The 22,391-nt window shown below is 43.8% G+C and overlaps 2 protein-coding genes across 2 annotated transcripts; one reads left to right on the top strand and one right to left on the bottom strand.

The window, feature by feature from the left end:
• The first annotated feature begins 1,473 nt into the window (after nucleotides 1–1,473).
• OAZ3 (ornithine decarboxylase antizyme 3) lies at nucleotides 1,474–4,710 on the top strand. Its single transcript, NM_001290396.1, is given in 5 exon segments — nucleotides 1,474–1,704; nucleotides 2,001–2,137; nucleotides 2,905–3,080; nucleotides 3,591–3,676; nucleotides 4,449–4,710. Coding segments are annotated over 5 exon segments (705 nt in total). The 5' UTR covers nucleotides 1,474–1,540; the 3' UTR covers nucleotides 4,592–4,710.
• On the bottom strand, nucleotides 4,509–21,214 carry TDRKH (tudor and KH domain containing). The gene is made up of 14 exons (XM_087443117.1): nucleotides 21,090–21,214; nucleotides 13,372–13,520; nucleotides 12,498–12,604; nucleotides 11,671–11,860; nucleotides 10,707–10,846; nucleotides 10,276–10,594; nucleotides 9,240–9,400; nucleotides 8,881–9,053; nucleotides 8,583–8,647; nucleotides 8,155–8,306; nucleotides 7,697–7,798; nucleotides 7,335–7,431; nucleotides 7,038–7,127; nucleotides 4,509–6,852 (listed from the first exon to the last, which is right to left on the bottom strand). Exons 2-13 carry the CDS (start codon nucleotides 13,493–13,495, stop codon nucleotides 7,075–7,077), a joined length of 1,683 nt encoding a protein of 560 aa, XP_087299243.1. The 5' UTR covers nucleotides 13,496–13,520; nucleotides 21,090–21,214; the 3' UTR covers nucleotides 4,509–6,852; nucleotides 7,038–7,074.
• Nucleotides 21,215–22,391: the final 1,177 nt, after the last annotated feature.

Here is a 22,391-nt window from a genome sequence, read left to right as displayed (position 1 = left end):
CTTCACCCTGAAATAAGACACCATCTTTCCTCTGGATTACTGCAAGTCTCCCTAATACTCTACACAGTTTATTTACAATACAACAGTCAGAATCTTTTTAAAAACATAAGTCAGATCATGTCACTCTTTCACCCAAAACTTTGCAACGACTTCCTTCTTTACTCAAAGAACAAGGCTGTACAATGGTCTGCAAGACCATATACGATCTGGCCCATTAGCTCTCTGACCTCATCTCCTTCTACTCTCCCTATAGCTTACACTGCTCCACCCACAGTGGCCTCCTTGCTATTTCTTGAAAACACCAGGCACCTTCTCCTTAGGGCTTTTGAACTGGCGGTTGCTTAGGCATGGAATGCTTACCCCCAGATGTTGGCTTGGCTAACTACCTCACCTCCTTCAAGTCTTTGATTAAATGTCACCTTTTCAATGAGGCCTACTTGGATCACCCTATTTATTTCTGCAAGCTGTCTCACCCCCTTCACACTCCTGATCCTTCTTTATTTCTACTTTATTTTTCTCCATAGCAGTTCTCATCTTCTAACATACTAAATAATTTTATTATGTTTATTTAGATTTGTTCTGTTAGAAGATAAGTTCCATTGGGCAGGGATCTTTGTTTTGTTTACGGGTGTATCTCAAGCACCTAGAATAGTGCCTGGCTCATAGTAGCCCCTCAATAAATATTTGTTGAATGGATGAATGAATGAATATGCAGAGGTCTCAAACTGGTGGCCCCAGAATCAAATTTTACTCATAATGTTAATTTTTTAAATCAAGTTTTTAGTAGCCAATATTTTTTAAAAATTGGAGAAATTTACTGCAAAAATCTATTTCCAGTTTCTGTTGAAAAATCGTACGATCTGGTACCAGTGAATCTGCATTCTTGCAACTGGATGGAGCTGAGTTGTGTCCGTTTCTTTTAGACAGGGTGTGAGCTTTCTACTTGCTACAGCCCTACCCAGCAGCTCCACTAATTTCCATTAGCTTTCTGGGCCCCCGGAGGCATTTAGTTTGCAATTCTTACCCTATAAGGCAGTGAGCAAGTTCAACCATATGTAGTACCCCTGGGTTATTAAAGGTAGGGATGATGATAAAAATATTGAACTGATAGGAACCAGGAACCAACCCATCAGGTCAGACACTGGATCAGGACCTTGGGAGCCTCCTGCAGTATCAGACACCAAACCTCTCGTTACTGAAGTGGGGTGTGTGTGGACGTGCGCGCGTGCGTGCATGCCAGAAGTGGGGGCCAGGTTGGGTGGGCACAAGAAGTGCTCAGGCAGGGCTGTTTATCAACCAGTACAGAAGCTAAAGTATTTTAACCACTGGTACAACCATGAAGCGCATACTAGTTAAAGAGGACCCTTGGTTCAGGGTGGTAGGGTGGGGTAGGGGAGCAGTAGAATCCTGAAGTGACATAAGGGCTGACCCCTTGTCCATGTCACAGTACCCAACGGGTCACAATGGCACCAGGTTGCCTGAACCTGTGCCACCCATCTCTGAACCTCACTTTGCCGCAGGGAGGCACTGAACTGAGAAACTGCCTTGTAACAGGTGGCGCCCCTCTGTCTACTCCCTTTCTTACATCAAGAGGGGAAAAACACGGAACTACCACTACCCGATCTGGTCACCATACGCCTATTACCTTTACTGTTACAAATACCGGATCACCCTCCGGGAGAGGATGCTGCCTTGTTATAAAAGGTACTTGTTTTCATCTCTACCTGTAGTGAGTTGTTTATATAAACTGTAAGGAAAAAGAAAGAATTTGAAAGAACTTCCCAGGTGACAAGAGATGATAATAGCAAAATAGGGGGGAAGGCTGGCATGGCACTTGAGAATTTTCCCATCTGGCTAGCCTGGGAAAATGGAAATGGGCTGGTCCACGGAAGATACAGAAGATAGTACCACAGCCTCGTCCTGTGTACCTGGAAGTTATGAACCTCTCCCCCATCTAAGACTCAGCGAGAAACTAATTTGGGCCTCTTTTTCCCAACCAGCATCACTTATAAGGAACGGGAGGACTTGACACTCCGGCCCCGTTCCTGCCTTCAGTGCTCCTGAGTCCTTTGCAGGCCTCCCGGTGGGCAGAAGCACCGAGCAGGGTGATCACGACCAGCTTAAAGAATTGTATTCGGTAAGTGGACTGTGAGCTGGTGCTGTAACAGGACAGCCCCTTGCTTGCTGTAATGACACCTTGCGGAGAAGGGATGTTAGCTAGTTGGAAAAGAAATCATACAAAGTTCGAGCTAGCTGAGACCTCGGAGCTCATGTAAAGGCTACTTGCTTTATAGACAAGGATTCTGGTCCAGAGATCTAAGTCAAGGTCATAGAACTAATGGTAAAAAGCAGGGAGGAAGTGAGAATAAAGATAGAGCAGACTATATTACGACTTCTGGGACATAAAGTTGTTTACATGCTAAGCTGGGACTAGAATCCAGAACTTCCACACTTGCCCTGCTATCATATTGCAATAACGTTCCTGTGTGTGACCTCCACATTTTAAATGGGAGAATTCAGAGAAAACCCATAGGATAGAAAAAAGTGGAAGAGTATTATCGGCGAGACAGTAAATAGATGGCACAGCTTCGTTTAAAAAATAAGCTCTCTGATCTAAGTTTCTGAAAGGTTAGTGCATCCCTGAGGTGAGGTTAGCTAGCAGTAATACTGCATTGACTCCACATTCCAGATTGTGTGATATCAAGAACTCCATGTTAGGGATGGAGTTAGTTCCTAGAACTGAGGGATACTGTTGAGTAAGACTTTGGCTGCAGTTCTCCTAGGCTCCCCATCAGCCCCCTCCTTGCTTCCACAGACACACTCAAATTGGCCTGAGATCAGATTTGAGGACTAGATGAGCACAGAAGCAGGAGACTATTACTCTCAATTCTACTCCTTTTCCAGGCTGGGAACCTGATGGTGCTGGCTACTGCCCCCCTGCTCCACCAGGCCCCGGTGCAGTTAGACTTCCACTTCCGCCTCACCCCCCAGACCTCTGCCCATTGGCACGGCCTTCTCCGTGACCATCGACTCTTCCTGGATATCCCATATCGGGCCTTGGATCAAGGGAACCGGGAAAGGTGACTGAGCCTGATGGGAGAGCGGGGAGGGAAGAGGTAGGGGATTTCACTTTTATCATGTCATAATCAGGTAGTGGGTATGTTAACCAGTGAGGGCCGACTGAGGTGCTGGATACATTCAAACCACTGAACTGGCATGCATACAAGCCTGTGAGCTGAGTCAGGATCTGGGGTTCAAGGGATACCAGCCCATGGGAGGTTGCTGGACTCAGATTCAGAAACACAGAAGTGAGAACCCATAATTAAATAATAGGAAGTGCTTTCCAGCAGTTTGTCTTTACAGAGTAGTCCCTCCTCCCCAGGTCCTTCCCATGGCATGGATGTTAGTCCAGTAGCGTGCAATCCCTTGGCTTCAGAGAAAAACCTACCAAAACTAGTTTAACAGCTTTCATTTCCTGGCTTGGGTGAGGAAAAACTGAGCAATAAGATTTCTTCTCCAAGTAAGCATCTTTTTGGATTCTGAGTTCGCTAAACATTTCATTAATGGTGATTTTTCTCTATGGCCCCTAGTTTGACCGCAACACTGGAGTATGTGGAGGAGAAGACCAATGTGGACTCCGTGTTTGTGAACTTCCAAAACAACCGGAATGACAGAGGTAGGGATCTGCTCTGTCTTTCCTAGCTCTTGGTGCTGAGGCAGCTGACAGCAACTTTTCCTGTGTAGGAGATCTTCTTCCCCCTCTCTTTAAAAAAAGGCATGCTCAGGAATTTCAGGGATTCAACATTTCCTCCCCCAAGGAAATTCAGGCACCTAGCATCCTGTTCATTCAATTTGCGACTGAACTGTCAAGAAGGCCCTGTCGGTAGATTTCAGAAGCCAGACTGAAGCAGCAGTGGTGAAATTACACGGAATTCATTCAAGGGACATGGCTGGTAGAACAGACAGACCTCAAGTGTTGTTAAGCACCTAGAGGGTGAAAGTGTCGGTCATAATGCCAGGAGGACAGCAATATATTTAACCAGATGCTTGGAGCATATGTTACAGAAACTACCACCTCTTCCCTCGAGGAGTTTATACTTTGTTGGATATAAGACAGCAGACGGTTGTTTACTACACTATCGTCATGTTAGGCACTTCATAAAGATCATCTCATTTAATCTTAAATTCTGTGAGGAAGGTTCTACGATCCCCATTTCACAAATGAGAAAACTGACATTCAGAAGGGTTAACTTGTAAAATGTCACAAAGCTAAGTAAATGTTAAAGCCAGGGCTAGAGGCTATATCTGTTTGACTCCAAAACCCATCATCCTAATACCTGCACTACACTGCTTCCCCCACAGCCATTCCCTAGCGGAAGAAGCCAAATCTGGGGGAATAGTTGTACTGAGCTTCAAAGAGTGTTCTAATTTGTTCTCTCCTTTCACAGGTGCCCTGCTACGGGCCTTCAGCTACATGGGCTTTGAGGTGGTCAGACCAGATCACCCTGCCCTCCCTCCCTGGGACAATGTCATCTTTATGGTGTATCCCCTTGAAAGGGACCTTGGTCACCTTCCCAGTGAACATCCCTAAACATGCTTATTCCTACTCTGTGAGGGACTGGGAGCCTTGATAAATGGGACCCAGGCACTCAGGATGTGATTCAGGACAACTTCTTCCATCCTAGGAATAAAGGGTAGTGCAATCCTCAAGTGTTCATTTTCTTGGGGGGAAGGTGGGGTTGGTTGGGAGTGGAACATGTCTTACAGAGCTGAACTCACTGTAGGACAAACATTTAATGACTGAAAAAATCAGAGGTACCTGAACCAGAGAAGGAAGGGATCCAAGGATTTTAGGCTCCTTTTGCCTCTCCCCACACCCCACAGCCAATTTACTCATTTATTCTAACCATTTACTGAGCACCTGCCAGGAGCCAGAACCAAGTACTAGGGAATTCACAAAGACTTGAGCCTTGTTGGGAGATTTTCATCCACATATTTCAGTTTAAATTGGAGACAAATGCTAATTCCTTCTCTTTGGATGTGGAGGAAATCAGAGAAGGTATGTGGAGCTTTGGCTCAAAGGGAGGATTTCAACAGACAAAATAAGAAATAGGAAGCTTCTATAGAAGAGGGCATTCCAGGCAGCGGGAAAAGCACAGGGTTGTACTGGAGGAATAAGGAATCCATCAGAATGGGATGTAAATTGAGAAGACTTAAAGACTGTATTAAAGGGACAGACTTTTATACACAATAACAAACTACAACCAGGAATGAAACACTACTCATTTTCCAGAGCAGTAAGTCCTATGAATGATTCATATCAGGGGACCTCTTAAGATTAAAGGCTGAGGAGCCAAAGAAACGGGGGACTAACTGGCCTCAGGACTCTGTTGTAGAGTAGCTCCAATTCCAGGGCCAAGCCTGCTTCAGTGAGCAAGTTCACTGCTGCCAAGGTCTGAAATATCAAATCAATGGCAGCCCTTCACTGATTACACTGGAGCCTTTCTGCTAATTGGTACTGCAATTTTTCTGAGAAAATAAATTTTGAAAATTGTGGCTATGGGAAAATATAGTTGCCATGTATATATGGGTAGACTCCACTAATTCCTAGATTTAAAAAATCCTGCATAAGGCATTCTATGTACTAGTTTTAAGTTTTCCAGTTTACCTTGCCAATCCTAAAAAAAAAAAAGTTAATTTGTCATTATTCCACCACCTACATTTATAATATTTACTTTCAAGCACCTTCACAGTTCTCAATGGATTCTCACAATACTGTCAGAAATGGAGAGACGCTGTAAGAAAGCAGGCTCCCTCAAGTCTTACAATAAGGTTACAGTGGAGATCTAGTCCTACAACTCCAGTTTCTGGAATCCTAATCCAGGCCTTTTCTTCCAAATAGCTTAGATGGAGTCTTATTTACACAGCCTAAACCTAAATTGGTTCTGGTTCTTAGTGAAGTAATTTTAGGGAAAGAATATGATCCGTGCATAGGAGGGACGCCTCTTTTCATAGATGGGCCCCTCTACATGAGGTGTTTGGCAATTTTCACCAGATTTAGGTTCAGAAGATATCGATAGGCCAGCTTCCACCTTGTGATTCAACCAACATTTAGTTTTAGATAATTTTCTTGAGAACTTTATTCAGCAAAGAATCCCCCAAATGATTTAAACAGCTATATATGTTTTCTTGCTCTCTCTTTATGGATGTGTGTGTATACATATATATTATGATATTATACTAGCAATTTAGAATATTTCCTGAGCTGTTCTCTCCTTGTCTACAGTATTTTAATCAAAGTTTACAGGGAAATAGCTGGAGTACTGTTTCAAAAAAACCTGTCTCCAATAACATATCAGCAGTTGAGGCTGGGAGGCAGTATTCTCTTCCCACTTCCTGAGGCTTTATTTAATATAAGTAAGCTGATTTTTTCCTTTGCCTCCTGACAACTATAGTCTTTGAGTTCACCACTCAAAAACTTCCCTTAACCAGAGTCACCTGATGAGGTGAGTCAGAAGTCTGCAGAATCATCACTTCCAATGACCAAACCCTGGCTGTTTCCCAGCCTCAAAAAGTACACAGTCTAGCAGTAATGTGCATTATGACCAGCACAGGGGAACGAGCCAGATGGGTGAACAGCCTGGAAGTAACGCAGCAGTATTCACACACTGGAAGGGAGATGAGGGGGCGGGGTAGGGGCATGTATTTGTCTCCCTCTACCTCACATTCTTTCTGGTAGTCCAGTGGAAGGAGAAAATGCACTTGGTTCACAGTAAGATAGATCGTGTGTGTAATAAAGGAAGGACTGCATAGATCTCTTTATCACAGGCTTCTCTCTCCAGGCACCAAACCCTGCCAAAGACACAAAAAACACATAAAGCTTGGAAAGGGCTCAATCTGAGAGCAAGTTAAGCTGCAGGAAAGCAGCTGCAGAGAAGCAGTATTAAGATAGGCCATGGGGAAAAGAACAAAGCAAGGCCCCTGTTGTCACCCTCATTACTTTACTGTTGCTACGGATAGATGATAGCTCCACTCACACAGTAAAGCAGATGGCTGAGGCAGCTGAAGCCAACTTCAGAGTAAGTAGTCATCTTCAAGGTTATCATCACCAGATATAGACGCAGCTTCTACTTAGCAGAAATGAAGAGGAGAAAGTTAGATACTGCCCTAATCTAGCAGGCACTGCCACTGAAACTTGGGGGGAAAATGGGCTTCTTGGTACTCAACGACCATCTTGGTTAAGAGCCAAGCCTTAAAAATCTCCCTAGTTTGGAGAGACTGATTGAGAAATGGTAACTTCCAAAGACGCTCTAGGGAGGAAATGCTGTTTGTACCTGATAAGCTGAGGCAGGACAGGGTATTTGCTATCTCTCCAGGGCTCTTCTTGGTCTCAGTGAGCATGCTGCTGAGAGAAACATCTATTTCTGTGGCCTGAGGGGATAAAAAACAAGAGAAAAAGAAGAACACGTTGGCTGGTGGGAAAGAAGAGGCCACCCTATCATTCTGCTCACAGGATCTGGTTAATGCAGTTGAATTTGGCTGCTGAGAGGGAGACAGTGCCTCCTTTGATCAACTAGTGGAGCAACTTAGGAAAGCTCTCTATGAAATGTCATGCATGACTAGAAGCCCTCATGTCTCTCGAGGCACCAGATTTGCCCCAAAGAAGCACCCTAAATGACTGCAATGGCTCACTCACCACATCTTGCAATGTGTTCGGGACAGCTCTGTTTTCTTCCTTGTCTTCAGGAAGCTCAACTGCATATCCTTTACGAACTAATTCTAACCCAATATCAAGTTTCTGAGGAGAAAAATGAAAAGGGAATGATGTTCTCTCTGTAACAAAGGCAAATGTGAGGGAACAGGGCAGAAGAGCTAGGACTGATACTTTCAAGATATTCCTTTGGTAGGATGGTAAGCAGGATCCTTTTTTTTTTTTTTTTTTTTGCAGTTTCTCGACTTTATTATCCTGCAGCTCCTCCCTGCCAGCTCCAGGGGCGGTCCTGGGGCACAGTGAGCAGGATTGAGGTCACACAGGTTCACCCCTGGCAGCCTGGGAAACTCTTATATCAAATAAGAGTTTCTGGGAAAGAAAAAGTAAATGAGGATATAAATATCCTGAAGAGATAGTGAGCAATGAGTGAACCCCAATCTTACCTTCCCATTGCTAGTATCATATAAGTAGATCTTGGGCCAAGTTGCAATTCCAGCCTGGACATAACTAGAGATCTTGGCCACCAGGGGTTTCCAGTCAGCACAGTGAGTGAGTCTGTCAAACTCATCCAAAGCTTCCTCTTCCCATTGTTCACCTGGCAAAAGATTGTAGAGAGAGCCTAAGAAGGGGTCAGTGCTGACAAGGGTGGTATTATACCCTGGAGGGAAAGTGGAACTATCTCCTTCTACTCCAGAAGGTACCTATGTCTGACTGCCAGGCAAGTTTCCAGCTGTTGCTTTCTAGTGCTGGTAAGGAAAAGAGATCTGAGTCCCCAGAACTCAAAAAGCCTGGGAAAATGAGAATTCCTCCCACGTGCCATATGAGTCACTCTATTTGGAAGCAAGATCAATAGGCGATGTGACCAATTTACCTGAGGGGGCAATCCGTGCCAGACTACACTCTATTGCTTGAAATGGAAGGCTTAGGAAGTCACTCCTAAAGTGAAAGAAATTGAAATTAGAATCCCAGTGCTGAAAGGGCCTTCTCATATTCCTTGCTTCTAGACAGCATCAATCAACCCAGCAGGAAAAGATAATCATCTGCTCTCTGTAAATAGTTTCTCTTCCAAATCTCCCTGGTCATAAGTGCCAACAGCTCACCATCTTATGGCCCGGGCCGAGTCAGTAGTTGAGACTCCAGCCTGACTCCACTCTGGCTTCCGCACTGACCTGAGTGCCCTGAGGTCCCTCAGTGGGCAATCTCCATTATCTCCAAAGTCAACAAAGTAGAGGTCCACGTTCCCATTCTCCAAGGTGCCAAGGACCCGGGCTCGATACCAGGAACCATTTGTAGGTAAAGGTGCTGCTACAATGTCTCCTACATGCACAGTCAAGTCTTCAGGCTACACATGGGATAAGGATCAGGAGAGGAGAGAGTTAGGAAGGGGTAGGCTAAAAAAAGATAAATAGGGAATACCAGAAGGAAGAAAGAATGAGTAGTTGCTCCACAGGAAAAGGAGAAAATATCACAATGAAAAAGATATGCCCCCTTTTTGTCAAACTACAGCCTTGTCCCTATGGTAACTTACCAGACTATTCTCATAGTGCTGAGTCATCTCACTGACAAGTTTATCCAATTGCAGGCTCCGGGAGCCAATGATTTGGATCCAGAAATGGTTAGGATGTTCAGAGGCAGAGACGTAGACTTCTAGGAACTCATCAGCATGGAAACTGAAGTCAGGACTGGGGACTAAACACAGGGATAAGCAAGTTAAGCTGCAGACTCATCAGCATCTAATATGGTGACCATATCAGAATCATCTCTGGTTGAAATAGGGAGATTGCACCAGGGGGGTGAGAGGTACAAATACCAAGTGGCTATTACCATTTAAAAAATAGCTGGAGGGACAACTGGATGAATCATACAAGAATATCCTGAAGAAAGGGACTAAACTATGTTCTGTACCTGTCTATGTAAGTAATAAGAGTTTACATTCTTAGTCATCTGCCATGTATTCAAATCAGTCACCAATTATAATGAAGGTAAATCCTCCATATGCTAGCTTCAGCATGGACCAGTGAAAAGGTACATGGACAGATGTGGGCCTGTTCCAGATAACATTCTACCACTGACTCATTATGTGACCTTGGACAAGTCTGTGAACCTCTTAGCGGCCCTGTTCTTCTCTGCCCTCCCAGTCCCTATGCGTAGAAGAGAAAGCTCACAGCCTTTTCATTCTTCTTGAATGGTGGTGATTTTTAAAAACAGTAATGAGACAGGCAAAAAAAATAAATAAATCAAGCTGAGTATTTTACTTGTTTAATAGGTATGTCTGGGAAAGAATACCACGTAAATTCAATTATTTGATGTATTACAGACTAGTTTTCTGTGAACTAGCATATTTCTGTATCATTCTCCATCATTAGCTGGTTTGTATTCAGAAAAATATTATTTGATTAGTACTAATCCAAGTAAAATATTACCAGAAAGGCATATATGTGATGACAGATTTGTAAGTGTAGTCAAGAAAACAGAAATTATTTTCTATTGCTTCCTATTTTGGGTTATCTAAGCCAGTATTTCTATCTCCCATATGGCTAATGGGTTCCTTCCTTGTTACGTACTTTCAAAGATGGATGTCTCTGGACTGGTCTGGGCTCCAGACTTATGATAGCTGTCATCGTTAGGTTTCTCCCAGGAACCTTCTTCTGGCCCTAAAACAGCCATGTCACCACCTCCTTTGTGAGGAGGAACTGCCAGCGGTGCAGCAGGCACGCTAGTACCAGCGTTTTTCCATAAAGCAGGCTCTCCGGCTCCACCAGGCTCTGTCATTTCCTCTCTTCTTACACTGATTGGCTGCTTGCGTGGGACTCTGGTTTCTGCAGAATGAGCAATTCTCTTCCGAAGTTCTTCATCTTCCGAAACTTTCTCCAGTATCAAATGCTGTGGAAAATAAGAGAAGGGATGATATCTGTGTGGCCAGATATTTTGACCTAGGATGGAATACAGGGTTCTTCTCATTCTTAAATACGATTCAAGTCTAACAGCTACTTGCCTTGGCTGTTGCCACTTCCTTCTGTGTTCCTGAGATTTTTATAAGCCTTGATAGTAGTAATGTTCCCTCTGATTCTTTGTCACAGGTAATTTTGGCTCCAGAGGCCTTACAGATAGAACGAATCGTCTCACCGCCTCTCCCTGCATTGAACAATACATAAAAACCTGTCCTTCTCTCCTGGCCAATCTTAACTACCAGAGAATCACTCTTGTGTATATACTGTGAGAAGAGAGTCAGTTTTTATTTCCAAAGTGAAAAGAATGTAGTATATTGAATGGAAAGCAGGGGCTACTGAAATCCTTACTGTAAGAAGGGGAATACTGGATTATTTGCTCTTTCCATTTTGTTTAAACTCCACACACTGGCCAGATTAACTTCATGTCATTTCCATTTTTTTTTTTTTTTAACCACTCAGCATACTTTACATCCCCGCTTCATTAGAAGATGTCCAACATGATGTGTGAAACATCACACCAAGGACAGGACTTTTCTCTGCCTCTAACAGCAGCATAAGGAATGCTCTAGAGGAAAGCATAATTGGTGCTCTCTAGAGCACTGTCTTGAAAGATCTGAGATAATGTAAGCAGGCTTTGCTTCCCTTTAAAAATCTTTTATGAGGTAAATACATTTACCTGAACCCTTCTATGAACCTATTTGTAAGGTTCAGATCATATAACTTCTTTAGGTAATGGGTTTTGCTTTACCACTGGTTCTGTAAAGTAATAAAGCTCTCGTCTCAATGTCCCTTTTTTTTTTTTTTTTTTTTATCATCAGCAAGGTGAAGAGGAAGTAGGCCAGGAAAAACCCTTGGGAAGGTGTAAAAAGAAAGGTGAAGGTAGACGAACACCTGAAATTTATACAGTGTTATAAATCAATGTTACCACAATAAACAAACAAAAAAAAAAACAAAGAAAGGTGAAGGTAGCGAAACAAGGAAACAGCAGAGGAAGCTGTCCAGTGGTACCTATGATTCTGCCCACAGATCTCTGGGGAACTGAGAGCTGCTCAGACATGGGGGTATTCTCTGTCAGGATCTGATGGATTGCTGCTTTGGCCTTGCACACCTGAACAGGAAAACCACTGATAAGCAGCACCCGCTCCTCGCCTACATCCTCTGTGTCCACATCAATCCGAGCACCTGTCTGTTTCCGCAGCTGCAGAGAAAAGGATACACAGCAGTATGCTTTGTGAGAGCTCCCATTTGGGTCCGCTAAGGGCACTCTAAACCTCACCCTGGAGGTCGATAGAATTGGACACAATATCAGCTAAATCAGGATGTGATAAGCAGTCCTCAATTACTTGTACTTTTGGAAGGAGATTAGTGAGACAGGTAACCCCAAATACCAGTTAATTCAAAACAGTTTCTCTTTGTGTTAGAACCCTCTTTCCCCCTAATTTTACTTGGTTTAGAGAATCAAATATTTTGTTTTCTTGACATTCCAACTGAACAATGGAAGACAGTAAGAAGAATCAGGCAGCAATTCAATATTTACTGTCAATTAATGAGAGTTCATTAATTTCATAGTAGAAAAGAATGGTTCAAGCTATACCAAGCTAAGAATCATCCAATCAAAAATCCTCATTTCAAACTAAGTCATCTGTTCTCTAGGGAGTAGAAGTACTCATCTCTAGAAGGAAAACAGCATAGTTAGCTGAAAAGTTCCTATATTTTTTGTTTTAAAAATATACATAGTGTGGGTGGCTTTTGTAAGATGGGGCAGAGGAGGAAAACAAGAAGTCAATAAGTGGAATCAATCCCTGAGAAAGCCAATTGCCTGCTGGCACACTTACTTGTTTAATATTGGCTCCTTGCCGGCCAATGATGAGCTTCACAGCCTCCTGGGGAACTCGCATCTCTATCTCGATGTCGTCCTCCCCAACAAACGTCAGCCGTTCTTCTGCACAGATCATGGCTCATCAGATCAGACTCTGATAACACCCAAAGCTACTACCAGCCCTCCTCTGAATCTAGCTGTCAAAGAGACACTGATCCAAGAGATAAACTGAGGATCTCAGCCATAATGACGAGAAGTAGCATTTGAGTGGGAATTAGAAGGTCCCAAAAGACCAGAAGATAGGCATTCTTTCTGGAATACTGTTTCAGATGCTAAAAGGGGAAAAACATTTCGCTCTGCAAGGAAGGGCTGCTAGATTTTGGGCAAACTATTTCTACCAAGACATGACTCCTGGAAAAGAATGAAGGCTAGAAGTCGCCCGAGGAGTCCATTAGGCTCAGAACTTCTCCTGTTTGTACATAAATCATTTCTCTAGGTCCTATTCTCTAAGTTCAGCCTCTGGGGAAACTGGACCCCATAGCTGGCCTTCTCCTAACTAAATAGAAGGAGCATATGAAAAAGATAAGAAGAATATAGATATTAAAAAAAAAAAAAAGAAAGGAAAAGAAAAAGAACCCATTGCAGCATTGATGTTGCTGAAGGGAATAGATCAACGGAATTATAAAATGAGTTCTTAATTTCATAGACTAGCTTCACATTAAGAACATAGAAAAGAAGAAACCAAAAGTTCCAGTCAAAGATCCCTAACAGAAAGCCAATTACATCCCAACAAACATACCCGGTCTGACAAGGAAAGGTTTCATTTCAATTTAACAAGGCTGGAACATAGTCTGAACATTTCCATACGGAGAGCCGTGGGGTTCACATACCTCTGCTTTCCCTATATCTGCGGTATAGGATATAGGCAATCGTTGCACTGGCTGGGATCCCGAGGCCCAGTGCTATTTTCTGAATAGTGGACAAACTTGTCCAAGAAGTGCGTTCAGTGGACATTTTCTGCTGTACTCTGACTTACATCCTGAAATAAGCAAATGAGGGAAGAGAAGGAGCTTTCATCCAACACCTTTAAGACTTGGCGGAGAGGCATGGGAACACATTATAATATTATTAAAAAGAATACTACCGCCTACTTTCCCATTTCAAGAGCTTGAGCAGTCTCAGAATCTATTTCATGTAAAAAGTCTATTTCACGTAACTTTTAAGTTAGCTAAGGGACACATACAACTAAATTGAGGCATACTTCATTCCCTGCCCCCACCCCTCCAGCGAGAACTATATATTGACCACAGTTTTAAAAGACAAAGGAACAAAAATTCAGTGAATCATATATTTAAAAAATATATATATTTAGATTTCATATCAAACTATTTAAAATTCTTTATCTGTGCCCTTCTATGCCTCCAGCGCCTTTCCAGAAGCTGTTGTCTCTGCAAGGAATGGCTTTCCAGGCCTAGTTTTAGGCTTTGCTACTTCCACTTCTTTCTTGGAAGTACTGCCTTTATGTACTGTCTGTACTCCTGATTTCTATTTACTCCTCAACTAGGTCTGCCCTTCTCCTTCACCAAAACTACAACTTCCCAGATAATCAACCTAGATGGCATGTATAAGCCTTATCTAATCTTACCTCTGTGCCCTTTTTCTCTTGGTTTCTCCTCCTATTCCCCTGACGGGGCCTTCAGAGTTTTAGATTTGTCTTCCTGTGGTCTCTATCCACTGCTATTGTCACTCTGCTCTCTTTGGGTAATTTCATCCACACCTGCAGCTTCAACTACTATATGCTAATGACTCCAACAGCACTGCACCTGGACTGATTCAGAAGCTCATCAAATCTCATTCAGACCATTGCAGTGGCCTTCTTGCTATTAGTCTCTCTCTGACACTGTATCTTCATTTTGATGGCAAGCAAATCTTAACATGTCCCTCACTATGTTTCCTTATTCCATATATTTTCTCATCCTCCCAGACAATTATTTCACACCATTTCTTCTCAAACCTCTAGTGCCTCATTCTCCATCCTCACTCTCAACTGCTTTCCTATTTCACTGAGAAAGAGCATTCAGAGAAAATATTAATAAACTTCCACATTTACCCACCTATCTCTATCTGTGCCCAAATATTCTATCTTCTCTCCCATGGCCATGGATGAACTGTCTCTGCTAGCACTAAAGTATCCCATAAAAGTGTTACTCCACCAGCATCGCTCTTCCTTCTCCTGCATTGTTAATGTTTTCCGCTCTACTGGATCTTTCCATCAGCAGACAGGCATGCTATTATTTCTTTCTCAAAGAAAACCTTCTCGATTCCACTTATTCCTCCAAATATTTCTCATTTCTTTCCTTCCTTTTACAGGAAAACTCATGAGTGCCAATACCTCTGTGTTTAATTTCTCTTTTTGTTTTCTGGTGAGGAAGATTGGTCCTGGGCTAACATCTGTCGCCAATCTTCCTCTTTTTGTGAGGAAGATTAGCTCTGAGCTAACGTCCATGCCCGTCTTCCTCTATTTTTGTATATGGGACGCTGCCACAGCATGGCTTGATGAGCAGCGCATAGGTCCATGTCTGGGATCTGAACCTGAGAACCCTGGGCTGCCGAAGAGGAGTGCATGAACTTAACCGTTATGCCACTGGGACGGCCCCTCAATTTCTCTTCTTGAATCCATTCTCACTGCTCTTGTCAAGGTCACCGGTGACTTCACACTGCTAAATCCAATGATTAATTCTCAGTCTTTACTTTACCCGACCTCACCCCAGTATCTAGCACAGCTGGTGACTCCTTCTCTGAAACACTTTCTTCACTTGGCTTCCACGACAGCACTTTCCTGGTTTTCCTTCTCCCTTTCCGGCTTCTCCAGCAGTCTCCTTTTTCTAACCTCTGAACACTGGAGTGCCCCAGGGTTCTGTGCTTAGCCCTCTTCTGTTCTCTCACCTCCTTGGTGATCTCATCAAGTCTCATTCATGGCTTGGCTTTAAATTCCATCTATATGCTGATAACTCCCAAATTCACAGTTCCAGTTAGGACCATTCTCCTTATCTCCAGGTTTGTTTATCCAAATACCTTAATGAGACACATTGCCATTTGATATCTAATAGGCATCTCAAACTTAACAGGTACAACACTGAGCTCCTGATCTCACCTGCTTCCTGTAGTCTTTGCCATCTCAGTAAATGGCAACTCCATTCTTTTAGTTCCTCAGGCTGAAAATCTTACTCATCCTCTCCCTCAAACAGCACATCCAGCCTGTCAGCAAATCCTATTTGTTCTACCTCCAAATGGTCCAGAATCTGACCACTTTTTACCTCTGCAGCTGCTATGACCACCACCTACTCTAAACCATTATTACCTCTTGCCTAGGTTACTGCAATTGCTTTTTTTTTTTTTTTTGTGAGGAAGATCAGCCCTGAGCTAACATCGTGCTAATCCTCCTCCTTTTTGCTGAGGAAGACCAGCTCTGAGCTAACATCTATTGCCAATCCTCCTTTTTTTTTTTCCCCCAAAGCCCCAGTAGATAGTTGTATGTCATAGTTGCACATCCTTCTAGTTTCTGTACGTGGGACGCAGCCTCAGCATGGCCAGAGAAGCAGTGTGTCAGTGCGCGCCCGGGATCCGAACCTGGGCCACCAGTAGCAGAGCGTGCGCACTTAACGGCTAACCCATGGGGCCGGCCCAGCAATTGCTTCTTAATTATGTCCTTGCATTTGCCATTGTCCATTGTTTATGCTCAACACAACAGCTGGAATAAGTCAAATGTTATTTATCAACTCAAAACCTTCCAGTGGCTTCCCATCTCACTCTGATTAAAAGCCAAAGTCATTATAATGACCTGTACGGTCTTCATTTTGGTTGTCTCCTCATTAGACTGTAAACTCCACAAGGACAGGATTTTTTTTTGTTTTGTTCCTCAGTACTTAGCACACAATAGCCAGTCAACAATCATTTGTTGAATGAATAAACTTCCTCTTCTCCAGCAACTCTCTGTTGCCTACACGTAAACTCATTAATGGCATGTTCATGATAATCTGATCTCTGCCTACCATCTTCACAGCCTTTTAGTCTAACCCCACCTCTACTAGGGGAACAGGATGTCCTCTCTTATGTATCCTTGCTCTAACAAATGTGTCACTTCTGTCTTCCTAGTCTTACTCCTTAGGCCCATCTGATATCCCTGGCAAAATACTAGTACTCCTCAAGTCTCAGCTCTACTACCATCTCTTCTTCTGAGGCCTCCGGGATTTGCGCTAGCTGACTTAGGGTGAGTTTTCCCTTAGCTCACACTGCCCTGTGAAAGATACTTCTGTGACAGCACTTGTTCACACTGTATACAACTGTTTATCTGTTATGCCTGTGTCCTCGAGACTAATGGCTTCACCAGTGCAGTTCAATCACATTTATTAAGCACTTCTATGTGCTAGATGCTACTGTAGCATTAAGGACACAAAGATGAAAAGATAAATGTCGTGAGAAGCTACTACGCCGCTAGCTACCTGACACACATTATTTTATTCAACCTTCATACAATCCTGTAAGGTGGGAAATAGTAACCCCAGTTTTACAGAGGAGTACACATACTTAAAGAGGTTACCTAACCTCTTACCCAGAGTCTGGTTTATTATTTGCATATTAAAAACCTTTTAAAGTGACTTTAGAAGCCACCTCCCCCTCCTTGTACCTAAACTCTCAGCAGAACAGTACCTAGTATCTTTATTCTTTATTCTGATCAACACATTCAATTCAAAATTAATAAATACTGGTGGAAAACACTGTAGGTGGTAAAAAACTAAAGACGGTGTCTATTCCAGATATTACAATGTAGTAGTAGAACAAAACATAACGTGGCTTTTAACAAGATTTGCTTTAAAATGAGGGAATGTAATTTATGCTATAATTTGCCTCCATGTACAAAAACTCAACCCAAATGATTATGCTATACAAGAAAAAAATGTTTTCCGGGGCCAGCCCGGTGGCGCAGCGGTTAAGTGCTCGCGCTCTGCTTTGGCAGCCCGGGGTTCACAGGCTCGGATCCCAGGCGCGCAGTAACGCACTGCTGTGGCAATGTCCCATATAAAGTAGAGGACGATGGGCACGGATGTTAGCCCAGGGCCAGTCTTCCTCAGCAAAAAAGGAGGAGGAGTGGCATCACATGTTAGCTCAGGGCTGGTCTTCCTCACATAAAAAAAAAGTAAAAAAAAAAAGAAAAAATGTTTTTCACCTTAAAAAAAACCTGGTTGTATCCTAGTAAGGCTAAAAACATACTCATTAATAAAGGACCTACTCACGAATAAAACTTTGGTTCTAAATGTGCTTTTCCTGAAAGCCTTTCAGGAAGAGTGATGAGGGCAAGGAGAAGACCTATTACAGAAATCTCATTCTGAAGAGAGAGAAAAGTCACCTTAAGGAGACTGCAGGTAGATTTCTTACCACTGTCAGAGGATCGAATTTTGCATCTGGCCTCAGAGAGCTTTAATGACTACTAGAAACGAATAAAATTCTTCAGATTACCAGAAGTTTGCCAACTCTATTTTTTCTAGCCAATAGTTTTAAACAAATTCAATCCACTCTCTTGCCCAGACTCATGGCCTAAAGAGAAAAACAAAACCTCCTTTTATAACCTTGGTGAGGGGCTCTTTTCAAATTTATCATTATTCCAGGCAATTAGTTGCTCAGTAAGTAGATCCAGTATATATCATTTTGAGAGACTGAGTTTCAACCTGAGGGAATGTGGCTGCCCCCCCCCCTTTTTAGTGAGTAGGAAAGCATTGAGTTTAATGTGGGTTTATTTGTTTGAGTTATGAGGTTCCTTCCCTAACTGGATAAAAATCACCTTCTTTCTTTTTTCTCCAGGTTGCAAATAAAACCTTTCACAACTCTCTGTGCAAGTCTGGGTAGTATCATGTAAACATCTTTGTATATACCTAAGGAAAGGAAACAGGCTCGGTTTCACAAAGGAGATATTTTGCTTAAGTAATTCTTGAATATATGAAACCCAAACTGCTACTTTCTTACATTAAGAGATGGTTTATTCCGGGTGTCTAGAAAAGATTTCACTTCTTTATCTACTGGTTACTGCATATATTTTATCATATGGTCTCTAAAATGCAAAGCTTTCTTTCCTATTAATGGGCCTCAGTTAAAGAGTGCTAGCTCTTTGTTATGGCCTGAGTATGCTGGGGACACAAGGAGGAACAAGAACTGGCCTTGCAATACTCAGTCTAGTAGGAAAGATAAACACCAAAACAACTAATTACATGGCAATGCAAAGACAGTATAAATTCTTAGTTAATGCAACAGCTGGGAGGAGCTACAACTTAAAAGGTTTATTTTTTAGATGGTGCATAGTTGAAAACCACCTCATTAAAATACAAATCATTTATCTTCTGCATTCAAACCAATAAACGAGTACCCAATGTGTGTTTGGCCCTGGGAATACAACAGTCCAAACAGACTTAGTAGTTGCCTTCACGGAGATTCCTGTCAGACAGGGAAGGTCTTATCTTGACAAGCAAGAATCGAGAGTGTTAAAGGTTTTGGGAAACTGAAACAAATCTAGTCTCATAAACAAGAGCAATAACTTGATCCACACTCTAATGCTGTCTGCCTATACCACCACCTGTCTGGACATAATTCACGCTTACAGGGCATAGAAATCTATAAAATTTTAGAACTAGAAGGAACCACAGAGATGATCTGACTCCACTAATAATGTTGCAACTGGGGAAACTGAGGCCCAGGGAGATAAAGGGATTTCCCTAAGGTTACACAGCTTTTAATCATTTCCACACAATGTGGTTTGAAGAACAGTCATGATGGTACCTCTTTAAGGAGACTCAAAGGACTAATACCATTTCTTTTTCCAGTTCAGAAACTACCAGGATCAAGGCGAAAGGATATCTGATATTCCTTTGGCTCTCCACTCCCTTAATCCTGACCCTCTACATTAGTTTGGGTTTCATCGTTATGGGTTTCCACAACACTCCCAACATCCCTAGCACACGCATTGCTTGTAATTCTTGATTAACCATTGTGTCTGTAGTAAGAATGAATTGAATGCAGCAACAGTGGATGTAGGGAGACCAATTCAGAGGCTAGTCCAGGTGTCAGTGATGGAGATGGACAGAAGTAGATGCATTAGAGTGGGTTTTAATAGGTAGAACACATAAGACCTAGCAATTGACTTATGGAAAGGTTAGAGGGTAAGCCAAGGAGCTGGCTCTTAAGTTTCTCATGTGAGCACCTGGCAGATGGTGGCATTTGAAATAGGGAATATTGATGATCTGGTGCTGGAGAGGGTGTGTGTGGTAGGAAAATGAATGCCCATGACAAGGATAAATTTACTGGGTGACTTCTATTTGAACCAAAAGCTAAATTTCACTAACTCCTCTTCAGATATTACAAATGAAGTTTGTGCTAATTGAGTTATCAGTTGATGTCTCAAAGAATGAATATCTACTTGATTAATCAACTATATTTTTATTTACAATTTACATATCCTTTTACATTTTTTTTTTATCCAGTTCAGAAACTATCAGGATCAAGGCAAAAGGTTATCTGATATTCCTCTGGCTCTGCAGCCAAACTGTTGTTTCTCTTTAAAAAAAAAAAAAAGGAAAGTGGGAAATAATATGATGGAAACAGGGATAACTGTACAGTACTGAATGCTAGCTTGTGTTTGATTTTATTATTTCAAATTGAATGCAAAGAGGAGGAAACTAAAACGTAAGACCACAGTTCGTAGGGGAACCTAGATAAAGAAAAGAGGAGACGTGGATCATTTCCAGGTGAGAGATGTAGCTAGATAATGGTTTTTCAGCAAAAGCTAACTTTGAAATCTCCTGACATTTGTAGTCAACAGTTGCTAACAACTATATGATATGCATAACTAAGGCTTCTTTATATTATCATTTCAAAAACATAGGAGTCAAATCACATCGTGAGCTCCATGGGACAAGGATCTCATTCCAGTATCTCCTAATAATCAGAATCTACCAAGTCCCTACAACACGGTGACAGGCTTGTGGAATTGAAGCAGCTCATCCAATTTTCTCACCTTTGCTACATTTATTTTTAAACCAGTGAGTGAAAAAACCCATTTCTCTCAAAGAGTCTAAAAATGTAGCTTTGACACGGGAGTCTTCACCAAAACCCACGATGATGTCTCTGCATTAAGGAGTAAGGAGGGAAATTGGAAAAACAAACAAAAACCCCAATTTATTATTCTGACGACTGCAAATAGTCATTCTATTAGAGATAATTAAGAAAAAGCTGAGGAAAATAAAAGGCAAACTGATGGCGGTTCTCCGTCTCAAAAAGGACCAGTCGAAGAGTCCAAACTGGCTGGGGCAAACCTCTCGCACCGGGTCCGCTGCGCCTTAACCCCAGACCACGGCATGTTCTCTGGATACGGTTACCAGCCCCGGGGGGAAAGCTGTCCCAACACCGCCCTCACCACCGGGGCTCTGACGCCCGCCCCGGGCCCCACGCCCTCGGGGACGCCTCCCTTCCCTCAGCCCCACATTTCCGCCTCCTTGTTGCCAGAGCCGCCCCCGGCCCAGCCTCTCCCACTCCCCAATCCGCTCGCGCTCCCCGCCTTTACCGCTCAAGTCTGCCGTCGCGCGCTCCGCCTCACACCGCACGCCAGCGGTCGTCGCGGTCGTCGCGCTCGCCGCCTCGCACCTCACGCCAGCAGCCGTCACCTCCTCCCACTCGCACCTCGACGCGGAGCCCCGCCGGCCTCCCTTCAGCAGCCACTTCCCCGCCCCCGAAGCCCGCCCGCACCAATCAACGCCCGGCTCGCAGTCTGACCAATCGCCGCCCCCAACACAACCAATCCTTCCGCGAGCGGTTCCTGAGCGACGGCGCTGCTGCGGTCTGATACCCAATTACCCGGATGGAATTCAAAACCGGCTCACCATGTCAGCCAATAGAATCCAGGCAAAGCAAACGTTGTCAATTGAGATTGCACCTGCTGAGAATTAAACAGCCAATTAGAGGTTTCACGCAGTCCATCCAGCCCACCGCAAGGCCAATTACTGGGGAGGCTTCCACCTCCTAAGCCTTAGGCGAAAAGCAGTGCTTTCTCGGCAGGGCCTAAGGCGCGAGGGGGCTGAGTCACTCATGCGTGTCACCGTTTGCACAAAATTAGTGCTTTTGTGCAAAACCACCCCACAACCAAGTGACCATTGGAAAGCAGCCTCGTGATGAGCGATGCTCTGCCGCTTGTTTCCTCTGCGACTTTTGGCCTCGATTGGTCCTCATACCGTGACGGGGACACAGGAGACAGGGAAAACATTTTTGGGGAAAACAAAATAGGCTTCGTGGAGATGGAGAGAAGGTCGAGGGGAAGGAGCTGCGCGGCAGACAGCGAGGGCCCGCGCCCTTCCTCTGCCGAGGAATAAACAGACGATGAGGACCGACACGGCAGCAGGAGAGATGGAGAGGGACCCGAATTGCGAGCGCCCCGTGGTAAGGGCGCTGCGGTAGCGCGGGCGTCAGGGGCCGGCTCTCCACTAGGGACTGAGGGAAACGGGTCGGACGGCGGGCGCGAAGGCACCGGCTGGGGGTGCCTTCTGTGGGGACGAGAAGCGGGGTGGGTTTCTGCGGGCGGCGGTTTGCTTTGGAAGAGTGCATTCCAGGCTCGGGACGGTTGGGCCGTCTACAACGTCTGCGCCCCCGGGAGCCGCACGGTCTGGGCCTGCGCCCCGCCCCCACCCCCAGCCCTTCAGTGGGGGCTCACTCTGGAGACCGGGCGTTGGGCGCTCCTTGTAATGGGGAGATCTTTGGCACTCACTTCTATCGCAGTGCCTGGCGCATGATAAGCGCTCGGTGAATGTTTGTTGAATGAACGCGAGATTGTATCTTTGGTCATCTAGGGAGATGCCTTTGGACGTCAGTTTTT

The sequence above is a fragment of the Ceratotherium simum genome, chromosome 2, assembly GCF_057802395.1.
Source record: "Ceratotherium simum simum isolate JZ-2026a chromosome 2, ASM5780239v1, whole genome shotgun sequence".
NCBI lineage: Eukaryota > Metazoa > Chordata > Mammalia > Perissodactyla > Rhinocerotidae > Ceratotherium > Ceratotherium simum.
This window is presented reverse-complemented; position numbering and strand designations above follow the sequence as displayed.

Coding starts and splice junctions, on each gene's coding strand:
- TDRKH (XM_087443117.1), bottom strand. CDS start 13,495: ATGTCCACTGAACGCACTTCTTGGACAAGTTTGTCCACTATTCAGAAA. Junction 7,799..8,154: donor ATGATACTAGCAATGGGAAG/GTAAGATTGGGG, acceptor TTTTCTCCTCAG/AAACTTGATATTGGGTTAGA. Junction 7,432..7,696: donor CGAACACATTGCAAGATGTG/GTGAGTGAGCCA, acceptor TTATCCCCTCAG/GCCACAGAAATAGATGTTTC.